At 40.7% G+C, this 23,737-nt stretch overlaps 1 protein-coding gene across 2 annotated transcripts; it reads left to right on the top strand.

Moving 5' to 3' along the window:
- The first annotated feature begins 215 nt into the window (after positions 1 to 215).
- LOC121004131 lies at positions 216 to 23,503 on the top strand. 2 transcript variants are annotated; one of them, XM_040436268.1, is made up of 9 exons: positions 216 to 310; positions 571 to 672; positions 3,432 to 3,516; positions 15,755 to 16,204; positions 16,841 to 16,960; positions 19,897 to 19,962; positions 20,046 to 20,101; positions 21,203 to 21,251; positions 23,273 to 23,503. In XM_040436268.1, the coding sequence occupies exons 2-7, from the start codon at positions 585 to 587 to the stop codon at positions 20,065 to 20,067; spliced, it is 831 nt and encodes a 276-aa protein (XP_040292202.1). In that variant the 5' UTR covers positions 216 to 310; positions 571 to 584; the 3' UTR covers positions 20,068 to 20,101; positions 21,203 to 21,251; positions 23,273 to 23,503. The 2 variants fall into 2 exon arrangements, with proteins under 2 accessions (XP_040292202.1, XP_040292203.1); XM_040436269.1 differs by lacking the exon at positions 216 to 310 and having other exon boundaries at positions 552 to 672.
- The last annotated feature ends 234 nt before the right edge of the window (positions 23,504 to 23,737 follow it).

Here is a 23,737-nt window from a genome sequence, read left to right as displayed (position 1 = left end):
GTGTGATATGTATGTACCTAAACCTTCAATCCCACTCTAGAAGCTTGTGGAGAAAGACTACTTCAGAAATCCATAAGGGCTCGGTATCTATAACTTTAGAGCTTTTATAAACATACTTATCCCTGAATAATATAAAAACTGGATTGAAGCCCAGAATGCTCCACCTGAATGTTTTTTTATGACCCGCCCTGATCTTTCCTCTCATTAAAAATTTGAACTATATTATAGCTGCTTTTCTCACTCCTTGGCCAGTACATTGACACCTCCACTCAGCAAGCCTAACTTGTCTCCTTCATCTGTGCAAATTCAGGTAATACGCAATTTACGCCTTTTGCTGTTAGAATCAAACATGTACTGTACAGAATTGTTACCATATAAATATATACTGTGTGTATGTACTGTATATCTGTCTATCTAGACACAAACCACAATGATCACTAAATTCATAATGTTGGGCACTTGGGAAAAAGGATCATTCCAGAAATAATTTGAAAGAATATATAGTCTATGTAATATAATACAATATATGGTATTCTTATAAAACTGAGTATTTTATATTGTCACACACAGGTCTCTACACAAAAATGTGGAAAATATTATATTTAACTGTTATTGCAGTCTTCATCCTAGTGATCAATGGTCAGGACTATGACATTGAGAAAATGGAAAAATGTGAGTATTCTATTCATATTTTGTAGTGTAAGGCTACTTTCACACTCGCGTTTTGGCTTTCCGTTTGTGAGATCCGTTCAGGGCTCTCACAAGCAGTCCAAAACGGATCAATTTTGCCCTAATGCAATCTGAATGGAAAAGGATCCGCTCAGAGTGCATCAGTTTGCCTGCAATCAGTCTCCATTCCGCTCTGGAGGTGGACACCAAAACGCTGCCTGCAGCATTTTGCTGTACGCTTGACGAAACTGAGCCAAACGTATCCGTCCTGGCACACAATCCGGATCCGTTTTCTCTGACACAATCTGGCACAATAGAAAACGGATCCGTCTCCTATTCACTTTCAATGGAGTTCATAACTGATCCGTCTCGGCTATGTTACAGATAATACAAACAGATCAGTTCATGACGAATGCATGCTGTTGTATTATTGTAACGGATCAGTTTTTGCAGATGAGTGACGGATCCGCCCAAAACGCGAGTGTGAAAGTAGCCTTAAAGAGGTTGTCTCACGTCAGCAAATGGCATTTATCATGTAGAGAAAGTTAATACCAGGCACTAATATATTGTAATTGTCCATATTACCTCCTTTTGCTGGCTTGATTAATTTTTCCAATATATTATACACTACAGGAAAAAGCACCAGCCTCTCTGGTGTCTGGGACCGCACTTTCCTATAGTGTGCAAGCACGACCACCGCTGCTTGATTGCAGAGTGGTCGTAACCCCTGGCTGCAAGCAGTGTATAATGTGACAATCACAATACATTAGTAAGTTCTTTGTATTAACTTTGCATGATGACAACCCTTTTAAGAAAAATGCCAGTGTGGTACAGAAGAGGTTGGTTACATAAATATATGATGTAGGTCGGGGATCAGCAACCTCTGGCACTCCAGCTCTTCTGAAACTGCAACTTTCACTTTTATTAGAGTTACAAGAAAAACCAAGTGAGTGTGCATGCCCGGAGTTGGAATTTCACAGCAGCTGTAGTGCCGAAGATTGCTGATCCTGATGTGGTTTGTAGTTGTGTAGACGTTTGGGCTGTTGCTAATACTTGAATGGTAGATGTCATATGCAGACCTTTGTAGAAGAAAAAAGACAGACATAGGAACAGGAAGAAGATGAGTAGGAAAATGGTATCAATAATGGGTGATATAGAAGTGATGCGTTTCAAAGTATCAGGACAACAGGATAGTATGGCATTCTAAAGGGTAGAAAAGGGCCAGAGTAATTTCAGTGGACACAGATGAAAGTCATGTGAACTTGCTGATTTCAGTGGGACTGATACTCCCATGAGGGTGTCTCAACCCTCCCTTAATGTCAGATTTTGGGCAGTATTTGGCACTAGTTTATTCCCATCTACATATTGGGAATACATGCCTGATGAGCTTGTGTATGGGGTTGGGTGTGTGGATGTCTAATGAATTTATAGAAGTTATAATAGTCACATGACTGGAACATTGATATACCATTCTAAAGAGCAGAAACATGTTTAGGGCCAGGCTAGTTTAGGTAGCCATACACATTACAGTAAACAAAAGTCAGATGCATTTCACGGGGACTAGTAGACCATCTAATGTGTGTGAGGGTGTCCCGACTCTCTCCCCATACAGCAGATTTTAGGAATAAGAAGGGTTGTTCTGCAAAGGTTTAGGCATCATGAAAGCCAACATGCGCGTGCAACCCTTTTGTGCTGAAGCTATATAAGTCGTCACCAGAGGTATCTGGCACTGGATTATTCCTCTCTCCCTGTTGAGAACACCTACTCGCTGAGCCTGTGTATTAGGAGGTGCTCAGAAGGAACTTCAGCTAGCAGCTATCTAAGGTGCATGACCACCTTTTTAGATGCAGTTTTGGTGTCGGTTATAGGAAACCTTTTACCAGTGTGTTGGAACTGTGCAGATTTGTGTGTGACAGAGACTTGGCAAGAAGGTGGTAAGATTTGGGTGTGTAGTATAGAAAACAGGAATGTATGGTTGATGATAAGAGGAGAGAAAACATACTAATAAGTGGGTGGATAATTCAATGAGCATCATATAAAACAGGGAGGAAGGACGTGGAGAATACTTTTGTACTGGAGCCAACTCAACCTTTCATCAAACTATTCCAACACCTATAGTTTGTTGGTACGAAGTGTAAAGTTACTTGCATTCATTTAGCTTCTATACTACAAAAAAAAAATCAGATTCTTAAAGGCAGTAAGTTTTGAACAAAAGATGGTTAGGATTAATCTAAAACATTTCCGCTCCTGTCCATAGTCTGTCTGCAGTACTATAGCACATCTCTATTCACTTCATTAAACTGAAATTATCCCCTATATACAAGATAGGGAATAACTATTAGATCGATGAGGGATCGATAACAAGAACGGGACTTCGTACCCCGTGGAGGCTCCAGAAGTGAACCAAGTGGCCAAATGGTTCTCCACAATGTCTCCTGACTCCACCATAGCATGCATGCTTAATGCAATGAGGAGAAGGAAATAATTCACACCTAGAACCCACTGGCTATGAAAAACTATGAACAAACTTGAAATCCAACATGTCTGATCCCACTCTTCCCCCTTCTTTTTGACATCTGGTTTTTGGTAAACCCCTATACACACAAAATCACTAGCAATTAAAGGGACTCCCACCGATAATGAGAACGGCAGCCCCACACCACGTGAAGCCCCTCTTTTTTCCCAGTAGGTTTGTAGAACTTTAATATTATGTGTATGGTCAGCTTTGGTGATGAACTAACTTTGCCTTGTTCTTGTTATAGGTCCATGTGCAAATGATGTCATCGGAGCCTTTTTAGAGTCTGTGAACAAAAATGATCTTGAAGTTGACAATGGGCAAAAACTAAAGTAGGTGTGAAGTCTACCTCCTATGGGGGAAATTTATCAGGAATATTTGTTTTGCTTCAGACAGAGATGTGCACTAAATTTATCAATTGACTGCAAAACGTAAGTTGGGGTACACCAGTCACTGTATCTTCTTTGTGTGCAATTAACTGAGGTCCAGGTTTTGTGTTAGGCTTGTTTTACACTTGCTTTGATCGTGCCATTTAATGCATTTGTTTCAGCCAGATCTGAAAAAAATTGGATCCGGTATGAAAATCATTGTAAGCCTTTTTTTTTTTTTTTAGCTAACAAAAAAAAACAATCCGGCACTATTCACTTACTTTGATTTTCATGTTGGATCCAGTTTGTTCCGTTTCGCAGACTGGACACAAAACCACTGCAATCCATCTGTGGTGGTCCTGCTTGCACACTATAGGAAAAAGCACTAGCCTATGTCTGGTGCCACAGTCCTGGCCACCAGAGAGGCTGGCGCTTTTTCCAATAGTGTGCAAGAACGGACCACCACCCCTTTAAGTGCAAGCTATGATTCCCCCTGTTGCAGGACCGTGTGCTTTGAATGGGATTGGCAATGACCGATTCCACATAAGGACAGCGGGTTAAGTCCAAATAATTATTTTTCCTTCAACAAAAGTTAAGCCGCCACTTGTATGGATACACATGCAAATTATCACAAAACAGCAAAATAAAGTCCTTGCCCGCCTGGGTGCCAACTAAACAAGATTTTCCTCACTTATTCTTTACGCATTTAAGTAAAGAATGGCAAGAAAATGTTAACTGACTTTTTCAATGGATTTCAATTGGTTTTGTCACGAGATGACTCTGATAACACGTCAGTGTTATCTTGGTTAATTTTAGCTCGGCTACATCTGTATGCTCAGCATCAGCAGGAGATCAGGCTGACACAGCCAGCAGGTCATCTAGCTTCCCATGCTCTCTGACACAGAATGAACATTTCTGCTCATATTTATTCCTCCATTAATGAAACCAGTAGCTGAACCTGGGATTAGACAGCAAAAAGTAGTACTAGAGTGAGGTGGAATGGCAAATCCCTCTACCAACCTACCTAGCAATTTGAAAAAATCCAGCCCAAGCACAACTTTGAAAAAGAAAAAACCTCACCAAATCTACCTCAATCATCTTAGCAGTCTGTGTGAGATATACACCCACTCTAGTACTTTCCTATACAGTGTTGAACCTCCCTATAATAATATAAAATTTAGTCAGGAGATTGTGTTTCATAAAAGTCTTTGTCTTAGATACTGCCCCTGATACATATATAGTTAATACGATTAAAAAAAAGACATAAGTCCATCAAGTCCTCACCTATCCCTTGGTTGAACATCAATCCCAGAAGGCAGTGAGACTCTACACATTTTCATGTATTATTGTCATTCACTTTTAAGAATTCATCTAAACCCTTTGTAAACCTGTCCACTGTTCCTGCTGTGACCATGTCCTGAGGTAGACTATTCCACAAATTCAGTTATTACAGTGAAGAAGCTTTGACGCTTCTGGAGACTGAACTTTTTCATCTGCAAACGAAGGCAGTGCCCCCTTGTCTTTAGAGGGCATTTTACATGGAACAGCTTATCACCATATTTGTGTATGGCCCATTTCTATATTTGTATAGGTTAATTATGTCCCACCTTAGCTATGTGAGATGCTGTTGTCCTATTGTTTGCATAACTTCATATATTGTTAATAAAAACTATGTCCCACCTTAGACAGATCTTCTCAAGACTATAATAAATTTAATTATTTTATTCTTCCTCTTAACTAAGACCTCCATGCCCCTTATCAGTTTAGTTTCCCTTCTTTGTACGTTTTCCAGTTTCAGGGCATCCTTTCTTATGGACTGGTGCCCAGAACTGAACTGCATATTCCAGATGAGGCCACACCAAACCTTTTATAAAGTAATATTACATCCCTGCTTCGCGAGGCCATGCCTTTTTATGCATGACAATATCCTGGTAGCCTTAGAAGCAGCTAATTGACAATGTATGATGTTAATTAATCTATGATCTACAAGGACAACCCAAATCCTTCTCTACAAGCGACTCTCCCAGTGTTACATCCCCTAGGACATATGATGCATGGAGATTATTACTACCCAGATGCATAACGTTACAATTTCATAAAGGCGTTGTCTTAGATACTCCCCCCTGTCACCACCCACAAAGCATAGCAATTATAATGTGACTCATTCTCAGGGGCGGTCTGGGAACTTAAAATGGCCCTGGAAAAAATACTACAAGTGGCCCCATTTTGTAGTTGGTGTCCAAATTGATGGAAGACAGAGCCACCAATACTATATTGTGGCACATTATACCACCCCAACAGAGCCAAATACCACAGTCCATCATAAAATACTACCAGCAGAAACAAAATACAGGGTGGGCCATTTATATGGATACACCTTAATAAATGGAATAGTTGTGATATTAACTTCCTGTTTGTGGCACATTAGTATATGTGAGGGGGGAAACTTTTCAAGATGGGTGGTGACCATGGCGGCCATTTTGAAGTCGGCCATTTGAATCCAACTTTTGTTTTTTCGAAGAGGGTCATGTGACACATCAAACTTATTGGGAATTGCTTGGTTTTTAACGTAACTTTATTCTTTCATGAGTTATTTACAAGTTTCTCTTCGTGAGGAGCGAATAGAAATTGTGTTGATGTCTGGTGAACGCAGTAACCGGGTCATTGCAGCAGATTTCAATGCAAGACACCCTACGAGACCACCCATCTCCCATGCTACAGTTAGCGAACTGCTTGCTAAGTTTCGTGAAACTGGTTCAGTGTTGGATTTGCCAAAATGTGGACGCATGAAATCTGTCTGGGCATCGGCCCACCGGAAAATTTTCCTGTAAGGTCTATGGCCAAATCTGCCCCTGCTCATTCTTCACAGAACCAAAACATGAAAGGAAATCCGTCACCGCTATCTTGGTCAATTTTCTGTAGTAATACTTGAGTAGTCTTGCAGATAATGAGTCCAGATTACTGGTTTTATCTTCTTACAGCACTTGCCCCAACCCCCCACATGAGTTCTCCCCATTATGTTAGTTCAGCACTGCAGTCCAGACTTTGTGTTTCAGTGCAGCTTTAAGAGCTGACAGTGGGGTAATGAGGGACAACTGCAAAATAATGATCTTCACTTCTTATCTGCAGTGCTACTCATGTGAAAGTGCAAATAAAAGTTAAAGAATCCAAGAACATGGTATCAGATTTCCTTTAAATGTATGGCTAATATACACCTAGGGTTAAAAAATAAGGCAATCATTCACCTTGTATCTCCTTCTCTGCAATGTCCATTCTAAAAGAACTATTGCTGTATTGAAGCTCAGCTGGTTTGGAACTATAATCTACACTGCGTGCAGAATTATTAGGCAAATGAGTATTTTGACCACATCATCCTCTTTATGCATGTTGTCTTACTCCAAGCTGTATAGGCTCGAAAGCCTACTACCAATTAAGCATATTAGGTGATGTGCATCTCTGTAATGAGAAGGGGGTGTGGTCTAATGACATCAACATTCCTATATTAGGTGTGCATAATTATTAGGCAACTTCCTTTCCTTTGCAAATGGGTCAAAAGAAGGACTTGACAGGCTCAGAAAGTCAAAAATAGTGAGATATCTTGCAGAGGGATGCAGCACTCTTAAAATTGCAAAGCTTCTGAAGCGTGATCATCGAACAATCAAGCGTTTCATTCAAAATAGTCAACAGGGTCGCAAGAAGCGTGTGGAAAAACCAAGGCGCAATATAACTGCCCATGAACTGAGAAAAGTCAGGCGTGCAGCTGCCAAGATGCCACTTGCCACCAGTTTGGCCATATTTCAGAGCTGCAACATCACTGGAGTGCCCAAAAGCACAAGGTGTGCAATACTCAGAGACATGGCCAAGGTAAGAAAGCTGAAAGACGACCACCACTGAACAAGACACACAAGCTGAAACGTTCAAGACTGGGCCAAGAAATATCTCAAGACTGATTTTTCTAAGGTTTTATGGACTGATGAAATGAGAGTGAGTCTTGATGGGCCAGATTGATGGGCCCGTGGCTGGATGGTAAAGGGCAGAGAGCTCCAGTCCGACTCAGACGCCAGCAAGGTGGAGGTGGAGTACTGGTTTGGGCTGGTATCATCAAAGATGAGCTTGTGGGGCCTTTTCGGGTTGAGGATGGAGTCAAGCTCAACTCCCAGTCCTACTGCCAGTTTCTGGAAGACACATTCTTCAAGCAGTGGTACAGGAAGAAGTCTGCATCCGTCAAGAAAAACATGATTTTCATGCAGGGACAATGCTCCATCACACGCGTCCAAGTACTCCACAGCGTGGCTGGCAAGAAAGGGTATAAAAGAAGAAAATCTAAGTGACATGGCCTCCTGTGTCACCTGATCATGAACCCCATTGAGAACCTGTGGTCCATCATCAAATGTGAGATTTACAAGGAGGGAAAACAGTACACCTCTCTGAACAGTGTCTGGGAGGCTGTGGTTGCATGCTGCACGCAATGTTGATGGTGAACAGATCAAAACACAGACAGAATCCATGGATGCAGGCTTTTTGAGTGTCCTTGCAAAGAAAGGTGCTATTTGGTCACTGATTTGATTTTGGATTTGTTTTTGAATGTCAGAAATGTATATTTGTGAATGTAGAGATGTTATATTGGTTTCACTGGTCAAAATAATAATTGAAATGGGTATATATTTTGTTTTTTGTTAAGTTGCCTAATAATATGCACAGTAATAGTCACCTGCACACACAGATATCCCCCTAAAATAGCTAAAACAAAAAACAAAACAAAAATCTACTTCCAAAAATATTCAGCTTTGATATTAATGAGTTTTTTGGGTTCATTGAGAACATGGTTGTTGTTCAATAATAAAATTAATCCTCAAAATACAACTTGCCTAATAATTCTGCACTCCCTGTATATAAATCTTTGCAGATCTAAGACCCGTTTCTGTCATAGAAATAATAGGGACAATCTATGAGCATATAAATACATAAATTTGTAATTTTGTCAACTTATAGATCTTTCTTCTGATAAGCATGAAATGTGTATTGAGTTAACAATACAAAATATATGATATAAATAAGCCATGCTATTGGTTCCCAACACCCTAAATTCCCCGAATAGGTAATCCACAGGTTCCTCAACCATTCATTTCTATCCAAGTCCTAACTCGAGACCTTTCAAAAGGTTGATCATTGACCTATAGCAGTGGTGGCAAACCTTTTAGAGACCGAGTGCCCAAACTGCAACCCAAACCCCACTTATTTATCGCAAAGTGCCAACACGGCATTTATACCTGATTACTACAATCCAATAGCAACATAGTAACATAGTAACATAAGGCCGAAAAAAGACATTTGTCCATCCAGTTCGGCCTGTCCATCCTGCAAGTTGATCCAGAGGAAGGCAAAAAAACCTGTGAGGTAGAAGCCAATTTTCCTCACTTTAGGGAATAAAAAATTCCTTCCCGACTCCAATCCGGCAATCAGAATATCTCCCTGGATCAACGACCCCTCTCTAGTAGCTATAGCCTGTAATATTATTACACTCCAGAAATACATCCAGGCCCCTCTTGAATTCCTTTATTGTACTCACCATCACCACCTCCTCAGGCAGAGAGTTCCATAGTCTCACTGCTCTTACCGTAAAGAATCCTTTTCTATGTTTGTGTACAAACCTTCTTTCCTCCTGACGCAGAGGATGTCCCCTCGTCACAGTCACAGTCCTGGGGATAAATAGATGATGGGATAGATCTCTGTACTGACCCCTGATATATTTATACATAGTAATTAGATCTCCCCTCAGTCGTCTTTTTTCTAACGTGAATAAACCTAATTTTGATAATATTTCAGGGTACTGTAGTTGCCCCATTCCAGTTATTACTTTAGTTGTCCTCCTCTGGACCCTCTCCAGCTCTGCTATGTCTGCCTTGTTCTCTGGGGCCCAGAACTGTACACAGTACTCCATATGTGGTCTGACTAATGATTTGTAAAGTAGTAGGTATATGTTCTCATCACGGGCATCTATGCCCCTTCTGATGCAACCCATTATCTTATTGGCCTTGGCAGCAGCTGCCTGACACTGTTTTTGCAGCTTAGTTTGCTGTTTATTAAAATTCCTAGATCCTTTTCCATGTCAGTGTTACCGAGTGTTTTACCATTTAGTATGTACGGGTGACTTGCATTATTCCTTCCCATGTGACATAACTTTACATTTGTCAGTGTTAAACCTCATCTGCCATTTATCTGCCCAAGCTCCAATCTATCCAGAGCCCTCTGTAGTAGTATACTGTCCTCTTCAATGTTAATTACTTTACACAGTTTAGTGTCATCTGCGAAAATTGATATTTTACTATGCAAGCCTTCTACAATATCATTAATAAATATATTGAAGAGAATAGGGCCCATACTGACCCCTGAGGTACTCCACTAGTGACAGTGACCCAATCTGAGTATGTACCGTTAATAACCACCCTCTGTTTTCTATCATTGAGCCAGTTACTTACCCACTTACAGACGTTTTCTCCCAGTCCGAGCATTCTCATTTTATATACTAAACTTTTATGTGGTACAGTGTCAAATGCTTTGGAGAAGTCCAGATACACGACATCCATTGATTCGCCACTGTCAAGTCTAGAACTTACCTCCTCATAGAAACTGATTAAATTTGTTTGGCATGACCGATCCCTCATGAAGCCATGCTGATATGGCGTTATTTGCTTATTTCCGTTAAGATGCTCTAACATAGCATCTCTCAGAAAACCTTCAAACAGTTTACCCACAACAGATGTTAAACTTACCGGCCTATAGTTTCCAGGCTCTGTTTTTGGACCCTTTTTGAATATTGGCACCACATTTGCATGCGCCAATCCTGTTGGACATTCCCTGTCAGTATAGAATCTGCAGAAATAAGGGTCTGGCTATATCTTCCATTATATTTTATAATTTAGCTATACTAGCCTGCCTGCATTCAGTGCTCTGCCTGTGCTGTTCATAGTGCGCCCTGAGCTGATGAATGGCAGGAAAAGACTAGTAAGGCATATTTGTTAACCTTAGACTTTTTCCAGGGCGTTGGTGCCCACAGAGAGGGCTCTGAGTGCCCCCTCTGGCACCCGTGCCATAGGTTCGCCACCACTGACCTATAGGATAGCTACCTTGCATCTGGTAGCATTAGAGGCAGAGCTTGTTAAAAGCCCATTTGTATACCCTCTTCCTAAAATTGGTTTTGATTGGTAAGAAGAGACAAAATTGCAGCAATAAGAAAAACTAGTTGATATCTAAGAATGGGTAAAAGCTGGGTCCCAATAAAAACCTCACAATAATTCACCATACATAGCTATAATAACCGGTGACCTGCATTTTAATCTTTCTGGTGATGTTCCTCCAATTCCCAGTACCCTCTTTACTTCTGTTAAATTGCAACCAGCTTATCAAACTATTTTATGCACTCTGTTCTTGGGTAGTTTTAGATACTCCCCTGCTTCCTGCTGTCAGCTGGTTCATCCAAGAGTAAGGGGAGACTACCAAAGGACTGGGGAAGATTTATCAAAACTGGGTTAGCTAAGACAGCTTTCCTTTACACCAGCTGGAAGCAATTTATAGATTGCAAGAATGGACTTGGGTATTGGCTATAAACGAAAGTACAGATTTTTTAACCCTTTCCCAACATCCATCATACATGTATGGCGCATGTAGTGTCTTTAAAGATGGCACCTTCTCAGGAGTTAATCAGGCTCCACAGCCTCCAAGTGTGTTCATCTTTACAAAGCAATACATTCAGAGGCAGAATATGTGATTAGAAATAACACCGATCATTGATTTATTTTTTAACCCTTTGATGCCATGGTCAATTGTGACCATGGCATCTGAGGGAAAACTGCACAAGAGCCATTTGGCTGTGTGCCAGTCTGGCCCTTTAGAGGCTCCAATGCCCGCATGGCAAAGTTCCTATCTACATACTGAATCTTCCATAGGCTAAAATAGTAAATCATTGCAATCCATGGGATAAGTGATCAGATGACTGCATGTTCAAGTGTCCTAGGGGGAACAAAAAGTTTTAAAGAGAAACTATCACCTCTTTCCAGTGTATGTAACAAATGGCAATGCATTCTACTTCAGTTTACCATCATAACTACAGTCAGGTCAATAAATATTTGAACATTGACACAAGTCTAACATTTTTGGCTCTATACACCACCACAATGGATTTGAAATGAAACAAACAAGATGTGCTTTAAAGAGGACCTTTCACTAGAATAAAACATCTAAACTAACTATACAGACATGTAGAGCGGCGCCCAGGGATCCCCCTGCACTTACTATTATTCCTGGGCAACCGCTCCGTTCTCCCGGTTATAGCCTCCGGTATCTTCATAGAAAAAAAGGCCTCTCAGGCTATGAGCGGAGCGCTGAGATTGGCCAGCGCTATCAGCATGGGAGAATGAGACGCCGGCTGGTTCCCCTGGGTGGAGCCTAACTATGAAGATACCGGAGGCTATAACGGGAGAACGGAGCGGCGCCCAGGTAAATAGTAGGGTGCAGGGGGATCCCTGGGCGCCGCTCTACATGTCTGTATAGTTAGTTTAGATGTTTTATTCTAGTGAATGGTCCTCTTTAACTGCAGACTGTCAGCTTTAATTTGAGGGTATTACATCAAAATCAGGTGAACGATGTAGGAATTACAACAGTTTGCATATGTGCCTCTCACTTGTTTAAGGAGGACCAAAAGTAATGGGACAGAATAATAATCATAAATCAAACTTTCACTTTTTAATACTTGGTTGCAAATCTTTTTGTAGTCAATTACAGCCTGAAGTCTGGAACGCATAGACATCACCAGACGCTGGGTTTCATCCCTGGAGATGCTCTGCCAGGCCTCTACTGCAACTGTCTTCAGTTCCTGCTTGTTCTTGGGGCATTTTCCCTTCAGTTTTGTCTTCAGCATGTGAAATGCATGCTCAATCGGATCAGGTCAGGTGATTGACTTGGCCATTGCATAACATTCCACTTCTTTCCCTTAATCAACTCTTTGGTTGCTTTGGGGTCATTGTCCATCTGCACTGTGAAGCGCCGTCCAATGAGTTCTGAAGCATTGGGCTGAATATGAGCAGATAATATTGCCTAAAACACTTCAGAATTCATCCTGCTGCTTTTGTCAGCAGTCACATCAATAAATACAAGAGAACCAGTTCCATTGGCAGCCATACATGCCCACGCCATGACACTACCACCACCATGCTTCACTGATGAGGTGGTATGCTTAGGATCATGAGCAGTTCCTTTCCTTCTCCATACTCTTCTCTTCCCATCACTCTGGTACAAGTTGATCTTGGTCTCATCTGTCCATAGGATGTTGTTCCAGACTGTAAATGCTTTTTTAGATGTCATTTGGCAAACTCTAATCTGGACCTTCCTGTTTTTGAGGCTCACCAATGGTTTACATTTTGTGGTGAACCCTCTGTATTCACTCTGGTGAAGTCTTCTCTTGATTGTTGACTTTGACACACATACACCTACCTCCTGGAGAGTGTTCTTGATCTGGCCAACTGTTGTGAAGGGTGTTTTCTTTACCAGGGAAAGAATTCTTCGGTCATCCAACACAGTTGTTTTCCGTGGTCTTCGGGGTCTTTTGGTGTTGCTGAGCTCACTGGTGCGTTCCTTCTTTTTAAGACTGTTCCAAACAGTTGTTTGGCCACGCCTAATGTTTTTGCTATCTCTCTGATGGGTTTGTTTTGTTTTTTCAGCCTAATGATGGCTTGCTTCACTGATAGTGACAGCTCTTTGGATCTCATCTTGAGAGTTGACAGCAACAGATTCCAAATGCAAATAGCACACTGGAAATGAACTCTGGATCTTTTATCTGCACATTGTAATTGAGGGATAATGAGGGAATAACACACACCTGACCATGAGGGAACAGCTGAGAAGCCAATTGTCCCATTACTTTTGGTCCCTTGACAAGTGGGAGGCACATATGCAAACTGTTGTAATTCCTACAATCGTTCACCTGATTTGGATGTAAATACCCCAAACTAAACTGACAGTCTGCAGTTAAAAGCACATCTTGTTCATTTCATTTCAAATACATTGTGGTGTGTATAGCGACAAAAAAATTACTGTGTTTATGTCGCAATATTTATGGATCTGAACTGTATATCTTTGTTAAAGGATAACTGTCCTTTTTTTTTTGTATTGGATTGTGGTGATTTAATATCACCTTGGTGGCCCAATTTCAACTTTTCACTGTGTATTCAATTACCCCTTAATTCCACATTTTTGTTCCCTGTACTGCCTACTTTTACCTGTGCTTAAAATAGGGTTGCTAGGCATGGTCCGTCTATCTGTTGATAGATGGAGCACGCAGAAGCAGGCTGCGTGCAGGGTCACATTACTGACAGCCAGGGACTGTAAGTAAATGATTAAAGCCAGGTCCTCCCCAGCAGCTGATAACAGTGCCTGGGCTGTGTGCACTTCTCCCTGTCCCTGCGCTTGGCAGACGCTCTCTCACTCAGCAGAGCTGGAGAATGCAGAGTTGAAGCAGCGCACAACAGGGAAGGGAGATCTGCCATCTGCTCAGTGTATAAATGAAAGCAACATGTGGTAAGAGGACTCCTTTGTAATGCAGGAGATTAACCCTTTAGGGGGGGAGGGCTCTGGTTACTGACACTTTTGGGAGGCTGTTACTGGCTAGTGAGGGCAGTGGCGGCCATCTTAACTGAATAGTGAGATTGCAGTTTTATGCAGACTGGTTGCTAAGGGCTGAATCTTATTAAATATGGGGTAAGTCAGTCTAATAGAAACTGATTCTGGAATATCATGTTAATAGTAACTACATATATGAAAATTTAAATTGGGGTCTAAATGTGACAGTTATCCTTTAAGGATATCTCTGTTTCCAATCGGCAGATAATGAAGTTTGTTTGATATCCTAATTAGCCTTCTACGTGCCTGGTGGGGCATGATTAACGGTTATAGGGGTCCAAGCTGCCTCTACTCAAGTTTCCAGCTGCTGCTTCATGTCTGCCCCTCCTCTGTTATGTGAAAATCTGCACAAATCTCAACTGCTCTGCACATGCGTGAAATTTTGGCGAGAAGCACAATGACCAGGCAGGTGGAGTTTTGTGCAGATCATGAAGTCGCAGAGGAGGGAGTGGACATGAGAGCGCAAGGGCTGGCACTGGGTGACAGATTCCCAAAGATATAAAAATTCTAATCACCCCCTTTCCCTATTTTAAAAATAAACAATAAGAAAATAAAGATAATTGGCATTGCCGTATCCCAAAATGCTTGTACTATTAAAATATAAAGTATTCATTGAACACTTGAACGGCATAATGAAAACCTACAATGAACAGTGTAATGAAAAAATAAAAATGGCAGTTTTTTTGTCGCTTAACCCCCCCAACCAAGTTGAATAAAAAGTCATAAACGCCTAAAAGTGAAGATGAGCCCTCAAACCGCTCCATAAACGGAAATATAAAAATTTTTTGGGGGTTAGAATATGGTGATGCAAAAAAAAAGTAATTTTTTAAAGGTCTTTTGGTATTGCTATAGTGACCCGCTGAATGACATGAACATGTCATTTCTACTGCATAGGGAAGGCCGTAAAAAGGAAACCCATGAAACTATGGTTGAATTGCTTTTTTCTGCAGTTCCACCCAATTTAGTATTTTTTTTCCAGCTTCCCACTACATCGTATGCAATATTAAATGGTGCCATTTGAAAGCGCTTGTCTTGCAAAAAAAACAACAAACCCTTATACGACTATGCAAATGGTCAAATAAAAAAAAATGTATGGCTCCTGGAATGCAAGGAGTATAAAAGCTAAAATGAAAAAAACAAAAACTGAAAATCACTGCCAGGAAAGGGTTAAATATGAATTAGGAATTTATTGTGTTTTTTTATTTTTACTGTGAACAGAAGGGTATTTATAAGGGTTGCCCCATCTGAGCACTTATGACATATCCACAGGACATGCCAAAAATGGCCGATAGGTGTAGAGCTGCAGACACCTGGTGACAGGTGTCACAATGGTGAGAGGCGAGGACCTGTTCTTGAGATAGAAGTGAGAGGATATAAATGTCCAAATTTGAATAACCCTTTAAGACTTTAGAAGAAGGGGAAATCACATACTATAAACAAGAGCAAATTCAAATAGAAGCCTATACATCATGGTATTTGGTGGGATCCGTTTCTCCTATTTTTGCCACTCTTCTGTTATATATTACAGATTAAGATTATGGCAACAAAGAAATGACAACTGCACAGCTCATGTTCTGAATAAGTCCCCAAAGCCTGGACAAATAGAAATCAGTATGGTGTATCATGGAAGTGTACATACTGAAGAACAGGGTCAGGGTCAAGATGTTGGAGACCAGAATGGAGGAGTAGATATTGGACAACAGCAGGGAGTGGATTTTGGCCAACCGCAAGAAATGGACAATGGACAACAGCAAGAAATGGACAATGGACAACAGCAAGGAGCCTATAACGGACAACAGGAAGAAGCCTATAACGGACAACAGCAAGGAGCTGAAAATACTGGATTATTGGAAGACAAAGATATTGAACAACTACTAGCAAATACATATTTAGAACAATTGCAGCAAAGTATGAGCCTACTGCAACAAATTATGGATGTTGGACAAGAGCAAGCAGGTGTAGATACTGAACAAGAACAGTAAGTCAAAGTTTGATACATTTTTTAAATCAAATTTTATTATTAGGACAAGGATATGCTATTAACATATATAGTAACAGGAACTTTTCACATAATGGATCAAAATAAAACATGGGAAAGGGAAGCTCCATGGATAAAAAACACTTTAGCAAAGACTTAAAATATGCTCAGGACAGATCTGTGTCCTAGAACTGTTTCCTAGTATCATATAATATATTGTGCTCAATGTGGTAAAGCTACAGTAGTAGCGTGTCAGTGTATATGATATGTACATGCTATTACACAGCTCTAAGACACAGCTCTGCCCTCACCATGCTGATGTCTAGCCCTGTCAATCAAGGGGAGGGGGAAAGTGTGCAGAGCACAGGAGGTCTTGCAAAAGCAGTGCTCCAAGGATTCAGCCCCACCCCCTGGTGCTCTAATCTGCTATTGAATATAAATGCAGATATCTCTGCAGCTGTTTAGCATAAAGACAAAAGAAAGGCATCATTTTCATCAGCATGATAAGCCCTACCAGGCAGTATACCTGGTCTAATAGGGTTGATCATGCTGACAGAGCCTCTTTAATCTCCATTTCACAGGTCTACACAGTATACTATTAAAAGAAGATTTTGAATAATCTTTTTATATCCACAGGTCACAGCTATTGAATGGCTTAGGAAATGGGAGTGAGAACGATGACTATTCAGCTGAGTTTATATTTACAGTGGATGTGAATACAGGAAAACTCACTGATTCTACAAGATCTATGACAGGGTAAGTATGATTTACTAAACTGAAAAACATGGACTTAAATTTGTTTTCTTAAATGGATAGACAGGTTTGCCAAGCTAAGTATTACATTAAGTAGCCAGGTTGAGCAATTCAATGTCCAAGTATATCAACAATGTATAATAAAATACATAAGTCTTGAAAATGGTGGTATCCCCTATGAAATTTGGGCGACCACTGTTTGCATCTTTTTGTAGGTGGTCATGATGGTACACAATGTACTCTTGCTATCGCATACTAATATAGTTACAACTCAATAAAGATGAAAACTGACACATGTTCATCTAGTCAACCTATAATTCTACTGTGTTGATCTATAGCAGGCATGCTCAACCTGCGGCCCTCCAGCTGTTGTAAAACTACAACTCCCACGATGCCCTTCCGTAGGCTGATAGCTGTAGGCTGTCAGGGAATGATGGGAGTTGTAGTTTTGCAACAGCTGGAGGGCCGCAGGTTGAGCATGCCTGATCTATAGTAACCCAATTCCAAATATGGCAATCACAATAAATCCCTGGATCTAAATCCCTTCTCCAGAAATCTAATACCCATAACTTGTGATATTATTACTTTCAAGGCAGTCATCCAGACTCTTCTTACACTTCTTCAATGAATCAACCGTCAGTATATCTTGTGGAACAGCGTTCCATTTGTTGAGCAAGGTTTGTCCATAACTTCATGTGGATGATTAACCCTTCCGTATTTGCGTTTCCATTTTTTACTCCCTGCCTTCCTGGAGAGCACTTTTATTTTTTCATTCACATAGCCGTATGAGACCTTGTTTTTTGCGGGACAAGTTATAGTTTCTAATGGAGCCATTTACTGTTTCATACAATTTAATGGGAAGCTGTAAAAAAAAAATTTACGCCACAGTTTTATGGGTTTCGTTTTTATTAGCGTTCCCTATGCAGTAAAAACTGACCTGTTACCTTCATTCTCCGGTCAGTGCGATTACGCCAATACCAGTATAGTTTTTCTTATGTTTTAATACTTAAAATATTTAAATACTTTAAACAAAATAAAAATTTTGAATAAACATTTTTTATTTGCACCACTATATTATGACCCCCATAACTTTTTGTGTTTTTATGTCTATGGAGCTGTGTGATGCCTTTATTTTTTTGCAGAGCAATCAATGATACTATTTTGGGTGGTTCATGGACTTTTTGATCCCTTTTCATGAAATATTTTTGGAGAGGTGAAGTAACTAAAGAATGGTCCAATGGTCATTTTTATTTTTTTCCCATTACCATTTTGCCATATGGGATATATATTTTAATAGTATGGGCTTTTTATGACACTCTGATACCTATAATGTTCCTATGATACCTATGAATGTGTGTATGTATGTATGTATGTATAATATATATATATATATTTTTTTTTTTTAATGGTTGGCAAAAACTTATTTTTACACTTAAAGGGGTTGTCACTTCAGCAAATGCATTAATTATGTAGAGAAACTTTATTATAAGGCACTTACTAATGTATTTTCCATATTGCTTCCTTTTTCTGGCTTGATGGCATTTTTCTATCACATTCAACACTGCTCGTTTCCATGGTTACAAACACCTTGTAATCCAGCAGGTGGTGGCTGTGCTTCACACTATAGAAAAAAAGCACTAGCCTATGTGTGCTCCCCACAGTTCGGGCCACCAGAAAGACCTGCACTTCTTCCTATAGTGTGCAAGCACGGCCACCATTGCTGGATTGCAAGGTGGTCATAACCATGGAAATGAGCAGTGTGTAATATTATGGAAAAATGTATCCAGCAGGCAAAGGAAGCAATATGGATAGTAACAATACATTAGTAAGTGCCTTTGTATAGACTTTCTCTGCATGATAAATGCCACTTGCTGAAGTGACACAACCCCTTTAAGAAACTTAACAGGCAGAGATCCGAGCGCTTATGTCATAGACTGCAATGCATTTGCATTGAAGTTTATTAGGATTATGCTATGTTCCTATGGAGCCTTTTGGTTCTACAGGAACATAGCTGCGGCAGCCTTGGATCTTTCACGGGGCCTGAGGCTGCACAGGAGCAAACGGCTCTCCCGATTACCACTAGGGTAGCCGTTCAAGCCCTAGGAGTGCACACTTCAGTTTTTTTTTTAGATTTTAGACACATTGAACACAGCATCTGAGGGGTTAAATGTCAATCAATGTTATGGCTGATCGCAGACATTAGCACCTGGTGGCTATGGTTGCCCACTGCGCTAAAGAGCCGGCGCCATCTTTAAAGACCAGACAAGCACCATACATGTACAGTGCTGATCGGGAAGGGGTTTAAAATGGTTGCAATAAAAATAAGTTTCTCATGGCAATGTCTAAGTGGCCACTGTTCATGGATAGTGAAAGCCCCCAAAAGAGATGGTCTGGTAATAAGAACCTCTCACCACGAAATCCACTCCAATCTGCAGGCAGCATGTTATAGAACAGGAGGAGCTCAGCAGATTGATATGTAGTTTTGTGTGAAAAGATTCAGTAAAACGTGTAATTCATTTATATCTCTGCTCTGGGCTTAGTTGTACACAGGGCTGCCTTATCAGTGATACCCTCATTCAGCTCAGAAAGAGCAGAGATTCAAATGTATAAAGTTTTACTGAATCTTTTCCTACAAAACTTTACATCATTCTGCTCAGCTCTTCCTCCTCTAAACCCTGATTCCTGCAGATTACACTGCATTTCGTGGTGACCGATTCTCTTTAATGTGAAATTATAAAAAAACCCACACAAGTCTCATGCTGACCAGTAAAATTGAATATTATGACTACTCTGACAACTTACAGCGTAGGCAGAATTTTTAGATTGACCCACTCCCTGAGAAGTGGTAATCCCATGAAGTTGTGTTGTAACTGAGACCAACAAGAACAGCAGTCTACACCTCTTAAGTCATTTTTCACAAAGCTTATATTTTCTATTAGTGAAAAAAGAAGAAAGCGGGAGATCATGCCCTTTGAGACAGTTATAATCTCGATAACGGTTAAATAGTAAGTACTGAATTTTTTTTGTTTTAAAATGGTATATGTTGCATTGAAAGGCAAATTAATTTGGTTACTTAATCCTTTTCTAGTGGAGAAGAAGCAACATTCTGATGTTGGTGCAAGCAACGATCAGATAAAACTTCTGGTAATGTATAATTCTGTAAAACAAATTCTAACTACTACTCCTAAGATTCAGCTGAATGACACGGGCACACAATCTCAAGATATGGAGTGCACGCGCGGCTGGCTCCTCGCAATTGGGCACAGGGAATTCCAATACAGTTTGTATCTCGCTTATATATCCAGCATTGGTGAACATCTTAAGGGTCCCTTTATACAGACTGAGGCTTGGCCATTACATGTGGCAATCGGCACTGGTTTAAAGGGCTTTAAATTGTCTGATGCAATCTGTGCAGGGGTAATCAAGATTGAGCTAGCAGATATTCAGCAGCAGATCCTGTTTGCAAAGGAAATTTTCCTGTCAACCACAATAATTTTAGGTCCACTGAAAAGTTGCAACTAGCTGACAAACAACTCAGCTGATCGCTGCCATGTTTACATAAGGCATATGGTTTTGGAATGAGTGTTCTTCTGAATGCCCATTCAGCTCATTATCGACTCATGTAAAAAGGACTTAAAGGGGTTGTCTCATCTGAGACTATGGGAGCATATCACTAGGATATGCCCCATTGTCTGATAGGTGCGGCTTCCATCAGTGGGACCCGCACCTATCTCCGATACGGAGCCCCGCAAAATGGTGCTGGACCAAACGCTCTCCCCACAGAGGTGAATGGAAGCGCACTGCGCATGATCGGTCTCCACACCCATTCACTACTATGGGTCCAACGGAAATACCCGAGCCAGTGCTAGGCTATTTTCGGCGGGCCCATAGAAATGAAATGGAGGGTGGCTGCGCATGTGCAGTGCATCCTCCACCATTCTGTGGGGCTCCACTTAGGTGCGGGTCCCACCGACGAGACCTGCACCCATCTTCTATCAGAGAATGGGGGCAATCCTAGTAATGAGACAACCCCTTTAGGACTTTTTGGCTCCCCCCTTCCCAATGGACCTGAGGAGAGAAGCATACTTACCTGCTTACTGCTGCTGGTTTCTGGCTCCTTTGGTCCACTCTGGGCTTGGCTCCAGTGGGTTGTTGTGTAATATATATACATATAAGATTTATGAATAGAAGGTGTACAAAAATTGTTATATTTATAATCATTTTTGTATTTTCCATCTTCTACAGTTAAGAAATGCACTGGATGATTATTGGCTAAAAATGACCTTTTGCTTACGTAAGCATCATTCACTCTTTATCAAGTCTGGATAATGGAAAATGACTAATGCCCATGAAATTCCTCAGTACATTTGAGCCCTTTAAGTAGTCATGTTCTCAAGTAGTTAAAATGTGCCCTCTGATTTATTTGCAAGTAGAGTGACCACCTATATGGCTCCCAGAAGCTGTCACCCAGCAATTCTAGAGTACTGAATGGTCAATCTGCCTGCTTATGCAGCTATGAGAACTGTATCTCTTTGTACCTTGGCAGTTTTTGTGACTGAGGACTCTAGGAAAGATTGGATTTTCGTCCCCGACTTTCTATCAACGTAACCTTATGAGGACTTTTTATTTTTTTTGCGGGGATTAGTTGTATCTTTTAATGGCACCACTTAAAGGAGTGGTCCAGGATTTTGATGGGCTTTCCTCAGGATAGGCCATCAGTACCTGATTGATGGGGGTCCTACACCTGGCATCCCCGCCGATCAGCTGCTCCGCTTCAGTGAGCACTGTGACCTCCTCACAGCTCCCCAAGCACAGCGCAGTACACTGTATAGCGGCTGTGCTTTGTATCTCAGCTCAGTCCCATTCACTTGAATGTGGCTGAGCTGCAAATAGGTCACATAAATGATAAAAGTGACGTCGCTGGTCTAGGAAGAGGCCGCAGAGCTTACTGGAGAGCCACTGTCTGTATCAGCAGGGTTGCCAGGAGTCAGACCCCCACCGATCAGATATTGATGAGGATTCGCCATCAAACATATTTTTTTATGTAGTTCATTGTAAAGTAAAACTGTATTTTTTTTCGGTACCATTTTGGGGTGCAACTTCATGATGATTTTTATTACCTTTTTTTTTGAGGGGTTTAAATGACCAGGATTAGAGTCATCTCTGATCCCACTGCAGGCTGGTCCACGCTGTATATGGAGCAGCTCAGGCTCCTTCTGGCACTATGATGTACATGTACTTCAGAGGGTTTTAAAGGTTCAGAATACTGGTGGACTATCCTCTGGTCACTCCTCATTTGCTGATGGGTTATGGCAAAAACAGAATTAAAATAATTCCAGAGCTCTACATGTCTGAATAACTCAATTTTAAAGATTATCACCCAGATTATTAGGCTACTTTACACTAGCGTTTTGCTGGATCCGGCAGGGCTCAGCAAAAACGTATCCGATACTCATAATACAACCGGATCCGTTTGTAACGGATGCAGATGGTTGTATTATCTTTAACATACCCAAGACGGATCAGTCATGTACTCCATTGAAAGTCAAATGGGGGACGGATCCGTATGGAAACACAACCAAACGGAATGCTTTTTGGAGCATCCCGTTCTGTTCAGTTACGTTTCGTCCCTATTGACAATGAATGGGGACAAAACGGAAGCGTTCTCCGGTTTTGAGACCCTATGACTGATCTTAATACCGGAAAATAGAAACGCCAGTGTAAAAGTAGCCTTACCTTCTGTCCTATACTTGGCTGCACCTGTGCTGATTGCGGCTTACATGAACCTGAGCAGCACTAACTTAAGCCATTTGGTATTAAAAATTTAGGAAATGTTACAGTACATGTGGGCAAAATAATCAGAATTTTCCATGACACTGTTGGGTCAGAGGTGGAGGGACAGGAATCATCCATCCAGTCTCAGGAGAAATAGTATTCAGAGGAGTTGGATTTTTTAGTTGTCTCAGAACAAGGATCCACAAAATACACAAAATGCATGTGCTGTCCGCAAAAAGTGGATGCACAATTTGTAGACCACAAATTACATACAGACGTGTGCATGAGGCCTAAGCTAGTGCCATGTAACAGCACTTACATTTATGTCATAAGTATGAATATTTATGGTATATCGTACAACCATTTCTATGGATGTCTATAGAAACTAGGTCTTGGCCACAAAGCTATGAGTACCCTAAAGCCAACCATTTTCTACACATTGCCCTCTTTACCTATAACCTGTTAATACATCATATGCTATTTAACTGATGACATTTCATGCATGTTATACTTCACAGCATCTTGATCTTTCTTTTGCAGTTGACGTTCAACAATAAGCCAATGAAAATCAAGTTTGATGTAAAAAAAAATACAAAAAACTGTCTGGAACTGCAAATCCCTTCATATTGAACACCTTAAACCCTAAACATCCGATTTATGAGTTTGTGAATCAATCTCTACACCCCTCTATTCCCGCCTAAACCATTCCTACTTTATAAAGGGACTTTGTGCTTATTGAATAAAACATAGAATAAATGAATATTCACATCAGTCTCAGAGATTTGCTTGCACCCCCTTCACCCCCTTCCTTTGACTTGTTGAAGGCTCCATCAATGGATGATTTGTGAATCAAGCTGCAATCATTAGTGGATAAAAGGTATATTGTTTTCACAAATTTAGGCAAATAACCACCCACAGTATTCTGTGACCTGGCTTTTCAATTAATTCAATGTGCTGTATCCCAAACCTTCATGTAAATGGAGCTAAACGAGCACCAATCAACTT

The sequence above is a fragment of the Bufo bufo genome, chromosome 6 (genome assembly GCF_905171765.1).
Source record: "Bufo bufo chromosome 6, aBufBuf1.1, whole genome shotgun sequence".
Classification (NCBI taxonomy): domain Eukaryota; kingdom Metazoa; phylum Chordata; class Amphibia; order Anura; family Bufonidae; genus Bufo; species Bufo bufo.
The sequence above is the reverse complement of the archived record's forward strand: the minus strand, read 5'-3'. Positions and strand labels throughout refer to the sequence as shown.

Excerpts from the sequence above, each read along its gene's own strand:
- LOC121004131 (XM_040436268.1), top strand. The coding sequence starts at position 585 with ATGTGGAAAATATTATATTTAACTGTTATTGCAGTCTTCATCCTAGTG. Across the intron at positions 673-3,431 it reads CATTGAGAAAATGGAAAAAT|GTCCATGTGCAAATGATGTC; the intron begins GTGAGTATTCTA and ends TTCTTGTTATAG. Across the intron at positions 16,205-16,840 it reads GTAGATACTGAACAAGAACA|GTCACAGCTATTGAATGGCT; the intron begins GTAAGTCAAAGT and ends TTATATCCACAG.